The sequence below is a fragment of the Pungitius pungitius genome, chromosome 16 (genome assembly GCF_949316345.1).
Source record: "Pungitius pungitius chromosome 16, fPunPun2.1, whole genome shotgun sequence".
NCBI classification, from domain to species: Eukaryota; Metazoa; Chordata; class Actinopteri; order Perciformes; family Gasterosteidae; genus Pungitius; species Pungitius pungitius.
The window spans coordinates 13419202-13432801 of NC_084915.1; the positions used below are offsets into that span (position 1 = coordinate 13419202).

Here is a 13600-nt window from a genome sequence, read left to right on the forward strand (position 1 = left end):
CATACGGAGTTTTGAAGTTAGCTTCAAGAAACAGGAAGTAGTTGCTGTCTTTTCGGTGGCTTGTTTGAACAGACGCTTCCGTTGTGTTTTTCAAAACAAAGCTCTTCACAGCTGGTGATTGTTGCATTTCCTCTCAATAACTAGCTATTCAGTTACAAAGTAGCTTTGAGCTTCATATGTATATATATATATATATAAATACTTGTGCTACTTTGCAATGCATTGCCATTTCATTTTAAAATGACTATTTGTAGCACAAATAAGGCCACACATTTTTCTGATCTGACTTAAAACATTTGTAAATGATATGTATAAATTATACAAACTCCTCTTGTACCCAGGACTTGGACTGTCACAAACAATCCCATCATGCATTACCCCTTCTGCAGCTCAAACATAGACAACAGCTGGTCTCTCTGGGCTGCATTAGCTTTGAGGATCAAGGTTCTGTCCTTCTAAACAACAGGAGTGTTGTTGGTTGTCCAGCTGCTCCTCAAGTCAGCTATGACACTGGATGTCTCAGCATGTCATCTTCCTGTTGAGCGATGTGGGAGGTCCTGCACTCCTCAACCATCTATTGCATTGTGTTTTATTGTTGAGAGTTTCCCATTTTATATGACCTTTTTTGAGTTCATTTAATTGTTAGTATCTGGTCTTGCATGTGGTGGATTGTTGCACCACTTGAATGTTGTGGGTTTTGACACAGATTTTCCCTGAAAATATCCATGGGTGCAATTCCTAGGGTGGCGTTGTTGAGCTGTACATGAGTTACATTCATGCATTTAACTGGACCTTAAGGAATATTTTAGTGAGAATGGACAGAAAGAAAATATTTTCAAGTACTCAAATCGTTTTCTATCAATAAGCAAAAGGAAAACTATAAATAACAAGAATGTCATGTTTGAAACAAAAAATTAATTCATGCATTAAAACATAATTAACATGCACAGATTTCATGTGAGTATTTTATTGTTCTATTTTCACTGGATCGGCCAATAGTCTTTCACCTATAGTTAGAGCTTATAGTTACCGAGGTCTGTGGGGTCAGAACAAACAATGCCTCCCCGAGCCGTTCCTCCTTCTATACCTTCTCCAAACTGGGAGGTCACGACTGTGTGGTGTAGTCCTATTGCGAAAATAACATTTCAATGTGAGATAGTCCTGTACTGTTTGCACTTGTCAGACACTTGTGAGAATGTTCTTTGAGAGATCTGCACCAAAACGTCCTGTCGTCCTCCACCAGCTTGTCCATTGTTTGGTTTTTATCTGTTTATTTTTGTTTAGATTTACATTTCTGAGAGAACTTCCGTTATATATCCTAAAATATTGGTTATTATCCTAGATTGTGGTTATACTTTAAAGTGTGAACTGTTGTGTGAACTGTAATGCAACGTTTGTCTTGTTTAAACGTTAGACATTATATCCCAAATAATTCCCAAATGATGGATAACGCACAAGTCTAAAACGTAAAGGGGACACCTTTAATGTTGTGGTTTAGTCTGAGTGCGATGATGGCAGCAATGGCGCGTTTATTAAACCAAACAAACATGTTTCATTTGGATCACACTTTGTTCTTCCCAAGCACACCCTAAAACGGGTGGCATGGATTTGACTATGTCATGTAGACTTTTCATCCATTTCCTTTGTTGTCTTGGGATTTACCACAATAGAATGTTGTTACAAATTAGGGAACGTTGGGTCGACATCCTGTAATTCTGACGCATACATCCTCTTGTCTCGCTTAAAGAGTCCGGGTTGTCCTCTGGTCAAATATTGGCACACACGGCACGTCTCTGTGCTGACTATGGAGTGTTGTCTTGTTGTTTACTGTAGATCTGTAGATGTTTGATCTAACCTATGTGTTTACTCTTACTATTATGTTGTAACGTTATAGATACATGGATTGATTGATAGATGGATTACATGTTCACTAAACTAAAATATTATATACCATTTTTAAAGAAGAAAAACAACAACATGAGGATGTAATTTCCTGTTTAATTGTACAAAATTGTTGTTATTAGCTTAGTGTACATCAGGGTTATGCTGAAAATGATAAAAGTCACAGGATATAGGTATGGTACAGTATATTATTTGGACTGGTTTTTCAGACTATTTGTTAGGAAAATGGGAAAATGAAGGAGGTGCATTTCAAAATAAAGTCCCAAAACCATTAATGGGTTAGATGAAACTGATGTTTTCAACCATGTGCTATCACATCAGGGAGCTCCTCCTCGACTCCTCAAAGCTCAAGGACAGAGTAACTGTTCCACTGCCAAAGCTCACCCTTGGCTTATGCTTCCCTGAAGTCGCTCCGCAGTCCTTGCTGTTGGCCTTGAGGCTGATGGAGGAGGACGGAGTCGAGGCACAAGATCCACCGATGCTGTTAGACTTTTTTCTTGCAGCGGTGTTGTGTTTCAGCGTAGCTTTGGCGGCCACTTTGAAAGCGTGGGCTGCGGTGCTGCATCGGACTTCCTCGATGGTGTTCCTGAAGGGTTTGAAGAGGATGATGTAGACCTTGTTGAAGAAGATGCAGGCCAGCATCCCAAAGCTGGAGGCCAGTATGGCAATGACCTCCACAGCTGAAACAAACTTGCCATAAGTGCTAAAGTATGCAGGGATAAAAGAGATCCAAACAATAAAGAATATGAGCATGCTAAAAGTGATAAACTTGGCCTCTGTAAAGTTTTCCGGAAGCTTCCGTGACTTGAATGCGAAAAAGAAACATATAGCTGCCAGGAGGCACGTGTAGCCAATAAGAAACCCGAGAGCCATCACAGATCCCTCATTGCAGGTGATAAAAATGATCTCATCAATGTCGTGGTTCTTGTAGCTGGAGGGAGGGGCGTTGTAAAGCCATACCACACATATCATGACTTGAACAAATGTGCACAGAAACACCAACAGAAACTGCAGGTTCAATCCCCACCACTTGCGATGGAGACTCGTAGGGATCTTGGCTTCAAATACCAGAAGTACTCTGTTGGTTTTCACCAGGATGCAAGATATACAGAGAACAAAACTGATCCCGAAGGCAGGTTGCCGCAAACGACACGTCCAGTCGTGTGGCTCTCCGATGAAGACGAGGGAGCTCGAGAAGCAGCAGATCAGCGAGAACAAGAGAACGTAGGAGAGCTCTCTGTTTGTGGCCTTCACTATCGGGGTGTTGCGGAATCTGACAAAGACTCCCATCACAAAGGCTGTCAAGAGCACTCCCAGAACTGCACATATGGCCAGAGCTATCCCGAAGGGTTCAGTCCAGGAGAGAAACTCGATTTCCTTCAGGAAGCAGGATGTGTGATTCCCATTGGACCAAGAGTTATGTGGACACTTGGTGCAAACACTGGCATCTGCATACACACAAAAACATCTGTGTTTTAGTTAGTGCAACACTAACCAGGTGTGACATTAGTGGATAAGAGGTTGTGAATGTTTGGCGTCTCTGTACCTCTTTGATTACTGTATTCTCCATCTGAGCACTCGGTGCATTCAAAGCAGCATGTGGGCATACTGTCGATGATCCCCTTTCTTGTACCGGGGTCACAGTCCTCACTGCAATTGGAGAATGGCACCTACGGGATGTGAGAAAAAGCAGAAAACACTGTTATAATGGTGTTAAAATGTATTTGATGCAAGGTTTTAATTAATAAAAGAATTTAGGGTTTAGAAATAAATCCCATGTCAATAAATGATGGTAGTATCCTATTGGATGAATGATGGGTCACGTTACTGTGAAATGTGTAATGTGAGAGCAGGAACGTGGCAGTAGTGACGAACCCACGGATAATTATCAGCCGACTCTGTCATTACCCAAACATCTGCAGTGTTTTAACATCTTTGATCTCATTGCGCTGGTTTTACATCCCACACTCTCTCTCTCTGCCCTTTTGAACTTGTCTCCGGCACATTTAAAGCCTCCACGTTATTCCAGCTCAGACAGCGATTATTGTCTATTAACGAATTATACGAGAAAAGTCTCAATTTCATTGAATTTCTCGAGATGTCAAAGTTGTGTTTAACGTGAGTTCTGCTGCCCACAAGTGGACAAAGAATCCAGGTGGGGCAGCTTCGAGTTTCCTGCCAGCAATTGTAACAATGTAAATGTAATTATAATTTTTAGTGGATAATGCCAGGAAAAATGAAAATACAGAAAATAACGAGGGGAAGAAAACCAATATATTCATGTTCACAGCCTCTTCAAAACAGTTAGACTGACCTCAGAACTGTAACCATTCCACAAAATCTTTGTCTTGTCCATGGAGAGTTTGGCCCCTCTCTTGACGTGCATGTTGTAGTACCCCACCTCCTCAAACACCACCGAGCCGTCCTCAGCAGACCTGTGCCAGTTTATAATGGTGTAGTTTGCCGCCAGGTCTGCGTTCTCATCAAAGTGCATCTTTTCCCCCATGCTGTTTGTGTAGTTCAAATGCCTAAGCTGCTTCAGGGCCTGCAAGGCAGAATCACACATTTAGTTGCATCAAAATAGCTCAAAGCATATGATCTGTTAAATGAATGGCCTCGGGTATTTGGTTAAAGTGAAGCATTATACCTGCCATGCTTCCATTTTCTTTAGATCTGCACAGGAGTTGTTGGCAAAGAGTCCATGCCCAGGTGTGCAGGTCAGTATGTCCTGCAGGGCCTGTGCTATGGAGTAAACTGCAACATACACGTTATAGGAGATACGAAGGTGCGTGTAGTCCAGGTACGGGGTCTCAACACTCGTGATGTCTTCCTCACCAGTGCACAAGGGCCTAAAACTCGCGCTTCCGTTCTCACTTTCTTGCTGTCTCGGGCTGTCTTCCAGATAACAGTTGAAGGTTTCTTCCCAAAACTCCCTGACAAATTCATTGTGACTGTCTCTCTTTGGTTGCACTTTCTGTAAGAACTCTCTTAAGCCGGGTATCCGCCCTGCCTTGAGGGCAAAGCCAATAGTCCCTGCCACAACGTCAAGATACTCTGGTTTAGCTATGAGAGAGGAGCTGGCCCACGCTTCACTCGCTAACCAGATGCGATCGGTGATGTTTCTCCTGACCATCTCTTTGATCAAAGGCTCGACGTCTGGGCCGCTGGCAAACACAACGATGACCTTGGCTGTGGAGTTCTCAATCCTGTCGGCCAGCGCTTGGATTTCCTGATTCTCGAAATATTGAGAAATAAGTTCATTAAGGTGAATGCATATGTCTCGCTCCTCCATCTCCTTCTCAAACTTTTCGATCCCTGGGCGTCCGTAGTCGTCGTCCGAGGCCACAGCGATGACCCAGTTCCACTCGAAGTACTCGATGATGTCCGCCATGGCTGTGGCCTGGTACTCGTCAGTGGGAATGGTTCTCATGAAGGACTTGTACTGATTCTTGTTGCTCAGCAGGCGACTGGAAGAGGCATAGCTGATCTGAAACGGTAAAGATTTCAGGTAATCTAGGTTTCTTTTGTGTTCTGCTTCATTACCATCTATTAATGGATTACCCAACCGAGAAAAAAACACATGTTTTCAGTGTGTTCGCGATACAGTGTTGACTTGTGATGTCTGCTCAGTTTTAAGGCCACGGCTGAGGAGCAGCACTGTTATGGATGTGCATAAAGCCAATGATCAGTTACTCACCTGAGGAATATAGAAAAGCCCCAGTAGGTTTGCGACAGCGGTGGAGACTGCGGATCCAGCTGCTCCTACTACTGCAATGGTTGCCGGGATGTGATCAGTGCAGTTGCAAAATTCATCTAAATTCAGGGAGTCGATTTTATTTTGGGCCACGAAACTAAGCGTAGCTTCCAGGGCTTTTGACACCGTGTTGCAAGTGTCAAAGATCCTGTAGCCGAGGGTGATGTTGGGCAGCAGAGTGCTGCTGTTGTTAATCTCGTCAATCGCAAAAATCATGGCCTGCAGCCAACGGAAACCACGGAAATTGAACCTGTGAGAGCAAAAAAAAGAAAGAAAAAGGAATGCATTTAGAAAAGTGGAGCGCGGTCACTCGCTCGAATCGTGTGAACCGGTCTCAAAATGTCACCTGACACACTGTGTGGACTCGGGCCGAGCCGCGAGGTCTTGGTCTTTCGACGCGACTCCGAAGTGAATGGGGAAAAGACCCCCGAGCAAAATGTCACCGGTCATCTGTGCTCTCTGATGGGGCCCGTAGGTAGAGATAACATACCTGGACCCCAACACCATCAGGTAAAACAGAAACAGTCTCATTTTTCCTTTTCTTCCTGGTGCGTAGGACTATTCTCTATCGCTCCCCCAGAGTTGAAGGTATCCTCAGTATTATCTTCTGCCATCAATCTGCCCGCTGCGCTGTTTTGTGTTATTCATGTTTGCAGGGATGAGATTCTCTGACTGTAGAGAAAAGGGAAAAACATTTGAAAAGGGAAAAACATTTGAAACAAAATGGGCCACAATTCAATTTTCAATATATTTCTATAAAAGAAAAACATAAGAAAAGGTGACTTCCTTTTTGTTTGAGATGCTTCTTACTTTCTTGATCACTTATTTGGTGTTGATGGTGTTAAACTCTAAACTGAGCTTAGGCAGTGAGTTAGGAATGGTGTTAGAAGCCAACGTGACCCGAGGCTGTTATTCTCCAGCACAGGCTACGCACTTACACACGCTTTTGCAAGAGCTCGGAAAGGTTTTTTTTTTCAAGAACTCGCCTCTGCGGTATTGTTCCTGAGATGAGGTTGATTTTTAACATTTCACAACCCAGTGACGCATGCTGCTCGGAATATCCATCTAAACTGAAATAGATTGTGGACATATTATGAGTGAAGTCACACTCTAATGACCCTCCTTTTGTAAAGTGACTGGTCTCATGCGGTGGCCAGTGAAGCCAGTCACCATGGAGAGAAGCCTGCTGCATCTGGCTAATACTGCTGGAAAAATGCTGTGGCAGAGCTGTGATAATGAAGTCACTAACGGCTGTAAGAGCCACTGTTAAATTGGCCAAATTAACCATTATTGAGAGAAGTTATGCACAGTCTTATGAAATCTATTTCATTTTCTGAAAGCCATTAATTTGGAAAAATAACATTTATTATATTATTTTTTTCAATTTAAAACAATGTCACTTAGAATCATCCAGTGTCAAATCTAGTATTAACTGTCTTCATTTATTCTATTTGAATGATATTAAGGCTAAAATAACTATTTTTACCTCTTACAAATTGGTAAATACATATATGTTTTCAAAACTAAGTTGGCATAGTGAGTGACTGTAAAATAACCATCTGTTCAAATAAACAAAGCCATTCTTAATCAAACCTTAATCAAAAAGGAAGCCAACTACGGCTGAATTGTGTAGAGATTCAGTGTTTTTTCTACACAAAAAACCATCAAATCATCAAACATGTAAAATAATACAGAATTGAACTTACGATATACACTCGAGATTGCGTGGCTGAAATGAAAAAGTTAGTCAGCAGACACACACAGATCTTTAAGGTCTTTTTCCTAAAATATCCTTGGTGGTGAATGAATTCAGTGAACAACAGTGTGTGCATCTGAACCTCTTTCTGCTGATGAATCATTAACAGGGAGAGGGTGGTCCATTTCCTACAGCTAATCAAGTCCACTCAGTTCACTCCGACTGAACTAATGTCATCGCAACCAAAGGTGGGAGAGATTTAGGAATGATCGACTATGACCACCGAGTTACAGGAGAAGACTTTTGCGTAATATCTTGGAATATGAGAAACATGCGGTGAAGGTTATCTTTGTCTGCGGCCTTCACAAACATGTGTTTTAAGTTGTATAGGCCTGACTGGAGGTTTGTGTGTAATTACCAAAAACAAAGTAATCTATTTTTCCAACAAACATTTAATACCGATATATTTTAATGATACATACATCTAAAATGAAGTCTAAATTGAATCAGAGACATTTGTATTTCTGTTTTTACCAATGAGCAACTGATACGTTTTCAGGCTTCTTGGCACTAGATCTTCAGATTTTATGGGCTTGAGTCTCCGTGTTCATTTTTCATGGCAGGTTTCAACCTGTATTTTAATTATCCAGAAGATCCGCGGCATGATACCCTGGAAGCAGTGGATCGCACATTATGTTCCTCAAACAATTAGCTTCCCCCTTATGCTCAGATGAACGAGTCGTCAATTTGCTGCTGACCAGATGTCTCCTGTTTAAAAGGACTCACTTTACAACATGTTTACAACATGTTGATTTATCTGTGGCACGGACCAAAGCCGTGTGTCCCAGCAACATCGGGCACATGGGATAAAAAAGTCTGCACTCTTTTCGTAACGTTTCTCATAGTTTCTCATTTGTTAGACTCATCGCCACAGTTTGAAGAAAGTCACTAACCTCTCCATCAGTGGTAAAGGTAACTAAGAGGTATAAGAGAGGTTTGTACAACAGCAGATTCAGAAATATTACAATTTTTCTAGAACATGTGTGGAGGATTTGGCCATGATTCAAACTGAAAGAAATTATTTTCTAAAGACGATGATTTAAGTCTCTGGGTATAATAAAGAGAGCTTTTTAGTCTGAAGAAACAATATAAGAAGTAGTTGGACCAGGTGGAAGAGGACTGAGGACTTGTTTCAGTCTCATTAATTAGTAGGTGCAATTAACTCAATCGTTGAGCTAAAAGGAAAAGTGCTTTTAGCTCAAGTGAATTATGAGTTACAGAACATAATTGTTCATTTTTGTGGTGTATTGTTTGAATTATATTAATTCATAAAAGCAAAGTCACAGCATTATTTAGTTCTCAACTGATTCCTGTTTTAAGTCAATTTAGATTCAAAAAACTGTGTAAAATTCCATTTGTGTTGATGTCATTGCTATAGTAACCATTATTATTGTGTTGTGTTGTAAAAAATAGAAATCACAAATGAGAATGTGTTTAACATGTTTATTTTCAAAGTTCAAGTTAAATTTGGCGTGACGGCCTCCGACATTTAAGATTTGCGTGTTTTTGTCCGACATCTCAGAAGTGCCCCCAACCAAATGATTCGTATCCCGTATTTTTCAGAAATGGCACGTATGTCTGAAATGTAACATAATGTGTCAAAAATGTTGAACAGCAAAGGGTTGAGAGTGAATGGATTTATCCTCACTGGTGGTGTGTGGTCACACTAACTTCCATATTCAGCTGAAAAGGTAAGACGTCTTTCTGATTAGACGGAGCATATAATCTACTAGATATGCTTTCAGTTTGTTAGATACTATTATTCATTTGTTTGGCTCTAAATGAAATTAAATGTTATCAAATAACTCCTCGTGAATAGTGATAAATCGCATACATCATGTAAATGGTCGAATTAAAAAAAAGTATAGTAATGGAGAGATTACCAACTTTAATGTCTTTCCCAAGCAGACCTTGAATGATTTACTGTGGGTGTTAGTGTGTTTGTGTTTGATAGTGATTATGGATCATTTTCTTAGTAATTTGTTTTGCTGAAAGGCTTCCTGCTAAAAAACCAAAGTACAAACTGTTAAATAGTATGATGGCATTGTGAAAACTTACATCATTTTCAGTTTTTAAACTATTGCCATATTGTTGTTGTTTTGAATGGATGTAAACTAAATGCAATGCAACAGCTAGTGAGTTATTTATATCTTTTCAGTTATAATTTGTTTTTAAGCTCATTTAAATTAAAAAAGAAATGCCTCTTTCTTGTGTTAGCCTTTTTTTGTTTTTGGTGTGTCATCATCGTGGGCGTTAAAGTAAACACAATGTCCTGATTTAATAGGATGGCTGGTGCAAAGATACTGCTGTTCCTGCAGAGTCTGTCCCGTAGGAAACCTCTGGAGCCTGAAGGAGAGGTGTCCAACTTTCGGCGATGCCTGACCACCCTGGACCTGGTGGCCCTGGGGGTCGGCAGCACACTGGGGGCCGGCGTGTACGTGTTGTCGGGAGAAGTGGCCCGAACCGTGGCCGGGCCGAGTATCATAGTCTCCTTCCTGATTGCAGCAGTGGCCTCCGTCTTTGCGGGACTTTGCTACGCCGAGTTTGGAGCTCGCGTTCCCAAGACTGGCTCTGCCTACCTCTACAGCTACGTGACTGTGGGGGAGATATGGGCTTTCATCACTGGCTGGAACCTGTTGCTGTCTTATGTGATTGGTAAAGATGGTGCCACTCTGTGAATACATTCACTGGGCGTTCAAAAGGGTTTTGAGAAAATACGTCTGTCCTGTTAAACTTTCAAATGAGCCCGAAATCTAAATAAAATTGTATTTAAGGGACGTCGAGCGTTGCCAGGGCATGGAGTGGGACCTTTGACGATCTCATTGGGAACGTCATCGCCAACTCTCTGGGCAAACAAGCTGCGATGAACTTACCTGGATTGGCTCCCTACCCAGACTTCTTTGCAGCTGGCCTCATCATTCTCTTGGCAGGAAAGTTTCATAATCTAAATTGCTGTGACTTGTGACCAACTGTATGAATTTCATTTGGTGTTTTTTAATGCATATTCAGTGTCTTTTTTCATGATCAACTTATATTGTCTGTCTGTTTCCTCTCTAGGGATTCTTGCATTTGGTGTTAAAGAGTCTGCTATTGTAAATAAGGTTTTTACAGCAGTAAACATTCTGGTGTTGCTGTTTGTTATCCTCTCTGGAGCCATTAAAGGAGACATCAACAACTGGTACATCGGGAAAGATTCTTTCCTCGATGGATATGAGTATGTGTTCTTATGTCTGTAATATAATAAAGAAAATGTCACGTCCGGCTTTAATGTGATTAATTATGGTACAGTAGCAACAGTATTATTCAGGCTGTCAATTATCCCTGGATGACAAAGCATCAACGTATTTCCTCTTTGCAGAAACTACACATCACTGAATGCCACAAGCCGGTATGGAGGTGGAGGATTTTTTCCTTTCGGCTTCGAGGGAACATTAGCAGGAGCAGCAACATGCTTTTATGCCTTTGTTGGATTCGACTGCATTGCCACAACAGGTACGCTTTTGATGCACTGAGAGGGGATGCAGGGACGATACTGTAGGATAACTCTCACTCTATAAGCACAGGCCGAGTCTTCTACTGGCATATATGGGCACTATTCCTCTCCAGCGACAAGCAAGCACTTGCCCGCGTAAAAGGTCCGTAAGCGTTGCTGGCAAATCAGGACGCAAGCCACAAACCCCTGAAGCAAACCCAGAAGCTAGAAGAGTTTTAGGCCCAAAAAGTTGCCATCCGGTAACAATGTGTTAATTTCTTCAGGAGAGGAGGTTCAAAACCCTCAGAAGTCGATCCCACTCGGCATCGTGGCGTCCCTCCTCATCTGCTTCCTTGCTTACTTCGGGGTGTCTGCAGCCCTAACTCTTCTGATGCCCTACTATTTGCTTAGTGCTCACAGCCCCTTGCCTGTGGCCTTTACCTACATCGGCTGGGGACCTGCAAAGTATGTAGTGGCTGTGGGATCCCTCTGTGCACTGTCAACAAGGTACGAAAAGCAGTTCAACTATTCAAATCAGAGCCGAACCTTTCACCACGGCCAACGAGAGCTCATCGCGTAGATTAAGATAATTGGAACGGCTGCAGCGGATTAAAACAAAAGCAGCAAATAACATGAGTCATTTTTTCCCCACAGCCTACTAGGATCAATGTTCCCGATGCCCCGCGTCCTCTTTGCCATGGCCAGGGATGGACTTCTCTTCAGACCTCTCAATAAAATGAGTGACAGGCAAAGTCCCGTTATAGCGACGGTGGCTTCAGGGGTTGTAGCAGGTAAAATTCTTGTCATAGTCATTTGAAAGCTTTTCTGGCTTCAAACTTCTTTGTTTGTTTTTAAAGGATTGAGTCTGTCCTTTTTTTATTTTTCTATTTTGATCCCAGTAGTTAAATAGTTTATGTATTCCCCAATTATCATAAAAAATGTACATTTATTTATTTGGGGGAAATATCTCATAAGAGGCTAAAGTCTTCTTTTTAAAAGCTTTAATTGATTAAATCCTCAAGAGGAAATGATTCATGTTCATGTGAATTATTCTTATTATTCATGTCTTTTCAGCTATCATGGCATTGTTGTTTGACCTGAAGGCGCTAGTTGACATGATGTCAATTGGGACCCTTTTTGCCTACACACTTGTTGCCATATGTATCCTCATATTAAGGTATTATTCACAACAATGAGCATATGTGTGGTTATTATTCTAATACTAAAAGTCGCAATGTTTGTTTATGATGTTGACAATGTTGGTGTCGTGGGTGGAAAATGGCTAATGAGCTAATTGTACATTTTGCTCTTCTATAACAGCCGGCACTTACTTTGCAGCTTCTTCCTTGAGAACGCATTCTCCCATTTAACTACCTTCACTGTGCTATGGTGTTAGTGCCGGAGCGTAACAAATGGTAGCAGAGGCACTGGGGCTTTCACAACTGAAAGGAAAATGGTTGTTAAATAAGATGATATTGATTTGTACTGTAGAGAGGGGTTCAATTAGTTGATGTGAACCAGGAAAAGTAAAGATACCGTAGTAAAAGCCACTGATTTCACATTTAAATCATAGCTTAATCAATATGTATAAATGAATTATGCCTGGGTGCACTTATTCATATTTCTTCACAGATACCAAGCAGACCTCGGTGAGGATTCCAGCTTAAGCAAACTAGAACCTTTTTCGATTGCTGGAGTCATATTTCCTCCCTCACAAGTCACCCCACGGACATCAATGAATGTGTCTCTTTTATCTGTTTCTATTAGTAAGTGATCTTAACACCATCATGAAATATTATGCAGCATTTACATGGTTTATATTGTTAACAATCCTTGGAACCGACATTGTTCTCTTAAGTCTTTTTAGCTGTCGTCGGGAGCCTCGTCATATCTCAGTCTGCGGACTCCCTGCAGGCCCTCGAGTGGTGGAGTTTACTCTGTGTCTCTATCATCATACTGACGCTGGTCTTCAGTACATTGATCATCTGGAGACAACCACAGAACACAACCAAAGCTGCATTCATGGTGGGCCTCATATATCTAAAAGTGCACATTCAATCATATACTTTGTTATTTACTGAAATTATAAACTTTGATTCCCAAATGTAGGAAATTAGTCAAAACAGGAAGTTAAAAAAAGACTTCAGGAAAGTTGACCATTTTAGCATTTCTTTGATTTTAGTGTGATAATGCTTCTGCTCTTTCGTATGTACAGGTTCCTTTTGTGCCTTTGCTTCCTGTTTTCAGCACCTTTGTCAATGTTTATCTTATGGTTCAACTTGGATCGGACACTTGGATCCGCTATGTAGTGTGGATGGCAGTAGGTAAGTGTATCACTATCCTGATAAAATATACATTTTCATTACAGTAAAGTGTGCACAAGCATCAAAATAACAACATGATAACATGATCATAGAAGATGTCATATTTCTTCAAACAGGTTTAATCATCTACTTCTGTTATGGTGTTCAGCATAGTGTGCAGAAACAAAGGCTCCAAAATTCACAAAACCATGTCAGGATTCACAGCATCACCACCACTATGGAGCAGAATTTTGAGTCCGGAGAAGACTTTAATGGCTAAATAATGTGACTTGCAGTTCTACAGATTCAGTGGTCTAATCATCAATAAAAGCTTGTGCTGTCATTTCATTTTGAATCACATGACCAGTATGCATTCATGTCCAAATGATGTTTGTTTATGAATTCAGAAAATT

The 13600-nt window shown here is 41.2% G+C and overlaps 2 protein-coding genes across 2 annotated transcripts; one reads left to right on the forward strand and one right to left on the reverse strand.

Moving 5' to 3' along the window:
- Nucleotides 1–1987: 1987 nt before the first annotated feature.
- On the reverse strand, nt 1988–6187 carry casr (calcium-sensing receptor). The gene is made up of 6 exons (XM_037467707.2): nt 6003–6187; nt 5600–5906; nt 4550–5389; nt 4217–4447; nt 3449–3572; nt 1988–3350 (listed from the first exon to the last, which is right to left on the reverse strand). Exons 1-6 carry the CDS (start codon nt 6185–6187, stop codon nt 2215–2217), a joined length of 2823 nt encoding a protein of 940 aa, XP_037323604.1. The 3' UTR covers nt 1988–2214.
- Nucleotides 6188–9697: 3510 nt separating this feature from the next.
- Nucleotides 9698–13467, forward strand: zgc:175280 (cationic amino acid transporter 2 family protein). Its single transcript, XM_037468245.2, has 11 exons — nt 9698–10067; nt 10187–10366; nt 10470–10604; nt 10743–10904; nt 11169–11391; nt 11539–11675; nt 11959–12061; nt 12517–12533; nt 12743–12909; nt 13100–13208; nt 13325–13467. Exons 1-11 carry the CDS (start codon nt 9698–9700, stop codon nt 13465–13467), a joined length of 1746 nt encoding a protein of 581 aa, XP_037324142.1.
- Nucleotides 13468–13600: the final 133 nt, after the last annotated feature.

What these genes read in the sequence shown, in the direction of transcription:
- zgc:175280 (XM_037468245.2), top strand. Translation starts at nt 9,698, where the DNA reads ATGGCTGGTGCAAAGATACTGCTGTTCCTGCAGAGTCTGTCCCGTAGG. An exon ending in GGCTTCAGGGGTTGTAGCAG is followed by an intron (nt 11,676 to 11,958) that starts GTAAAATTCTTG and finishes ATGTCTTTTCAG; the next exon opens with CTATCATGGCATTGTTGTTT. An exon ending in CAACCAAAGCTGCATTCATG is followed by an intron (nt 12,910 to 13,099) that starts GTGGGCCTCATA and finishes TCGTATGTACAG; the next exon opens with GTTCCTTTTGTGCCTTTGCT.
- casr (XM_037467707.2), bottom strand. Translation starts at nt 6,187, where the DNA reads ATGAGACTGTTTCTGTTTTACCTGATGGTGTTGGGGTCCAGGTATGTT. An exon ending in GAGTCCACACAGTGTGTCAG is followed by an intron (nt 5,907 to 6,002) that starts GTGACATTTTGA and finishes TTGCTCTCACAG; the next exon opens with GTTCAATTTCCGTGGTTTCC. An exon ending in GGCTTTTCTATATTCCTCAG is followed by an intron (nt 5,390 to 5,599) that starts GTGAGTAACTGA and finishes TTACCGTTTCAG; the next exon opens with ATCAGCTATGCCTCTTCCAG.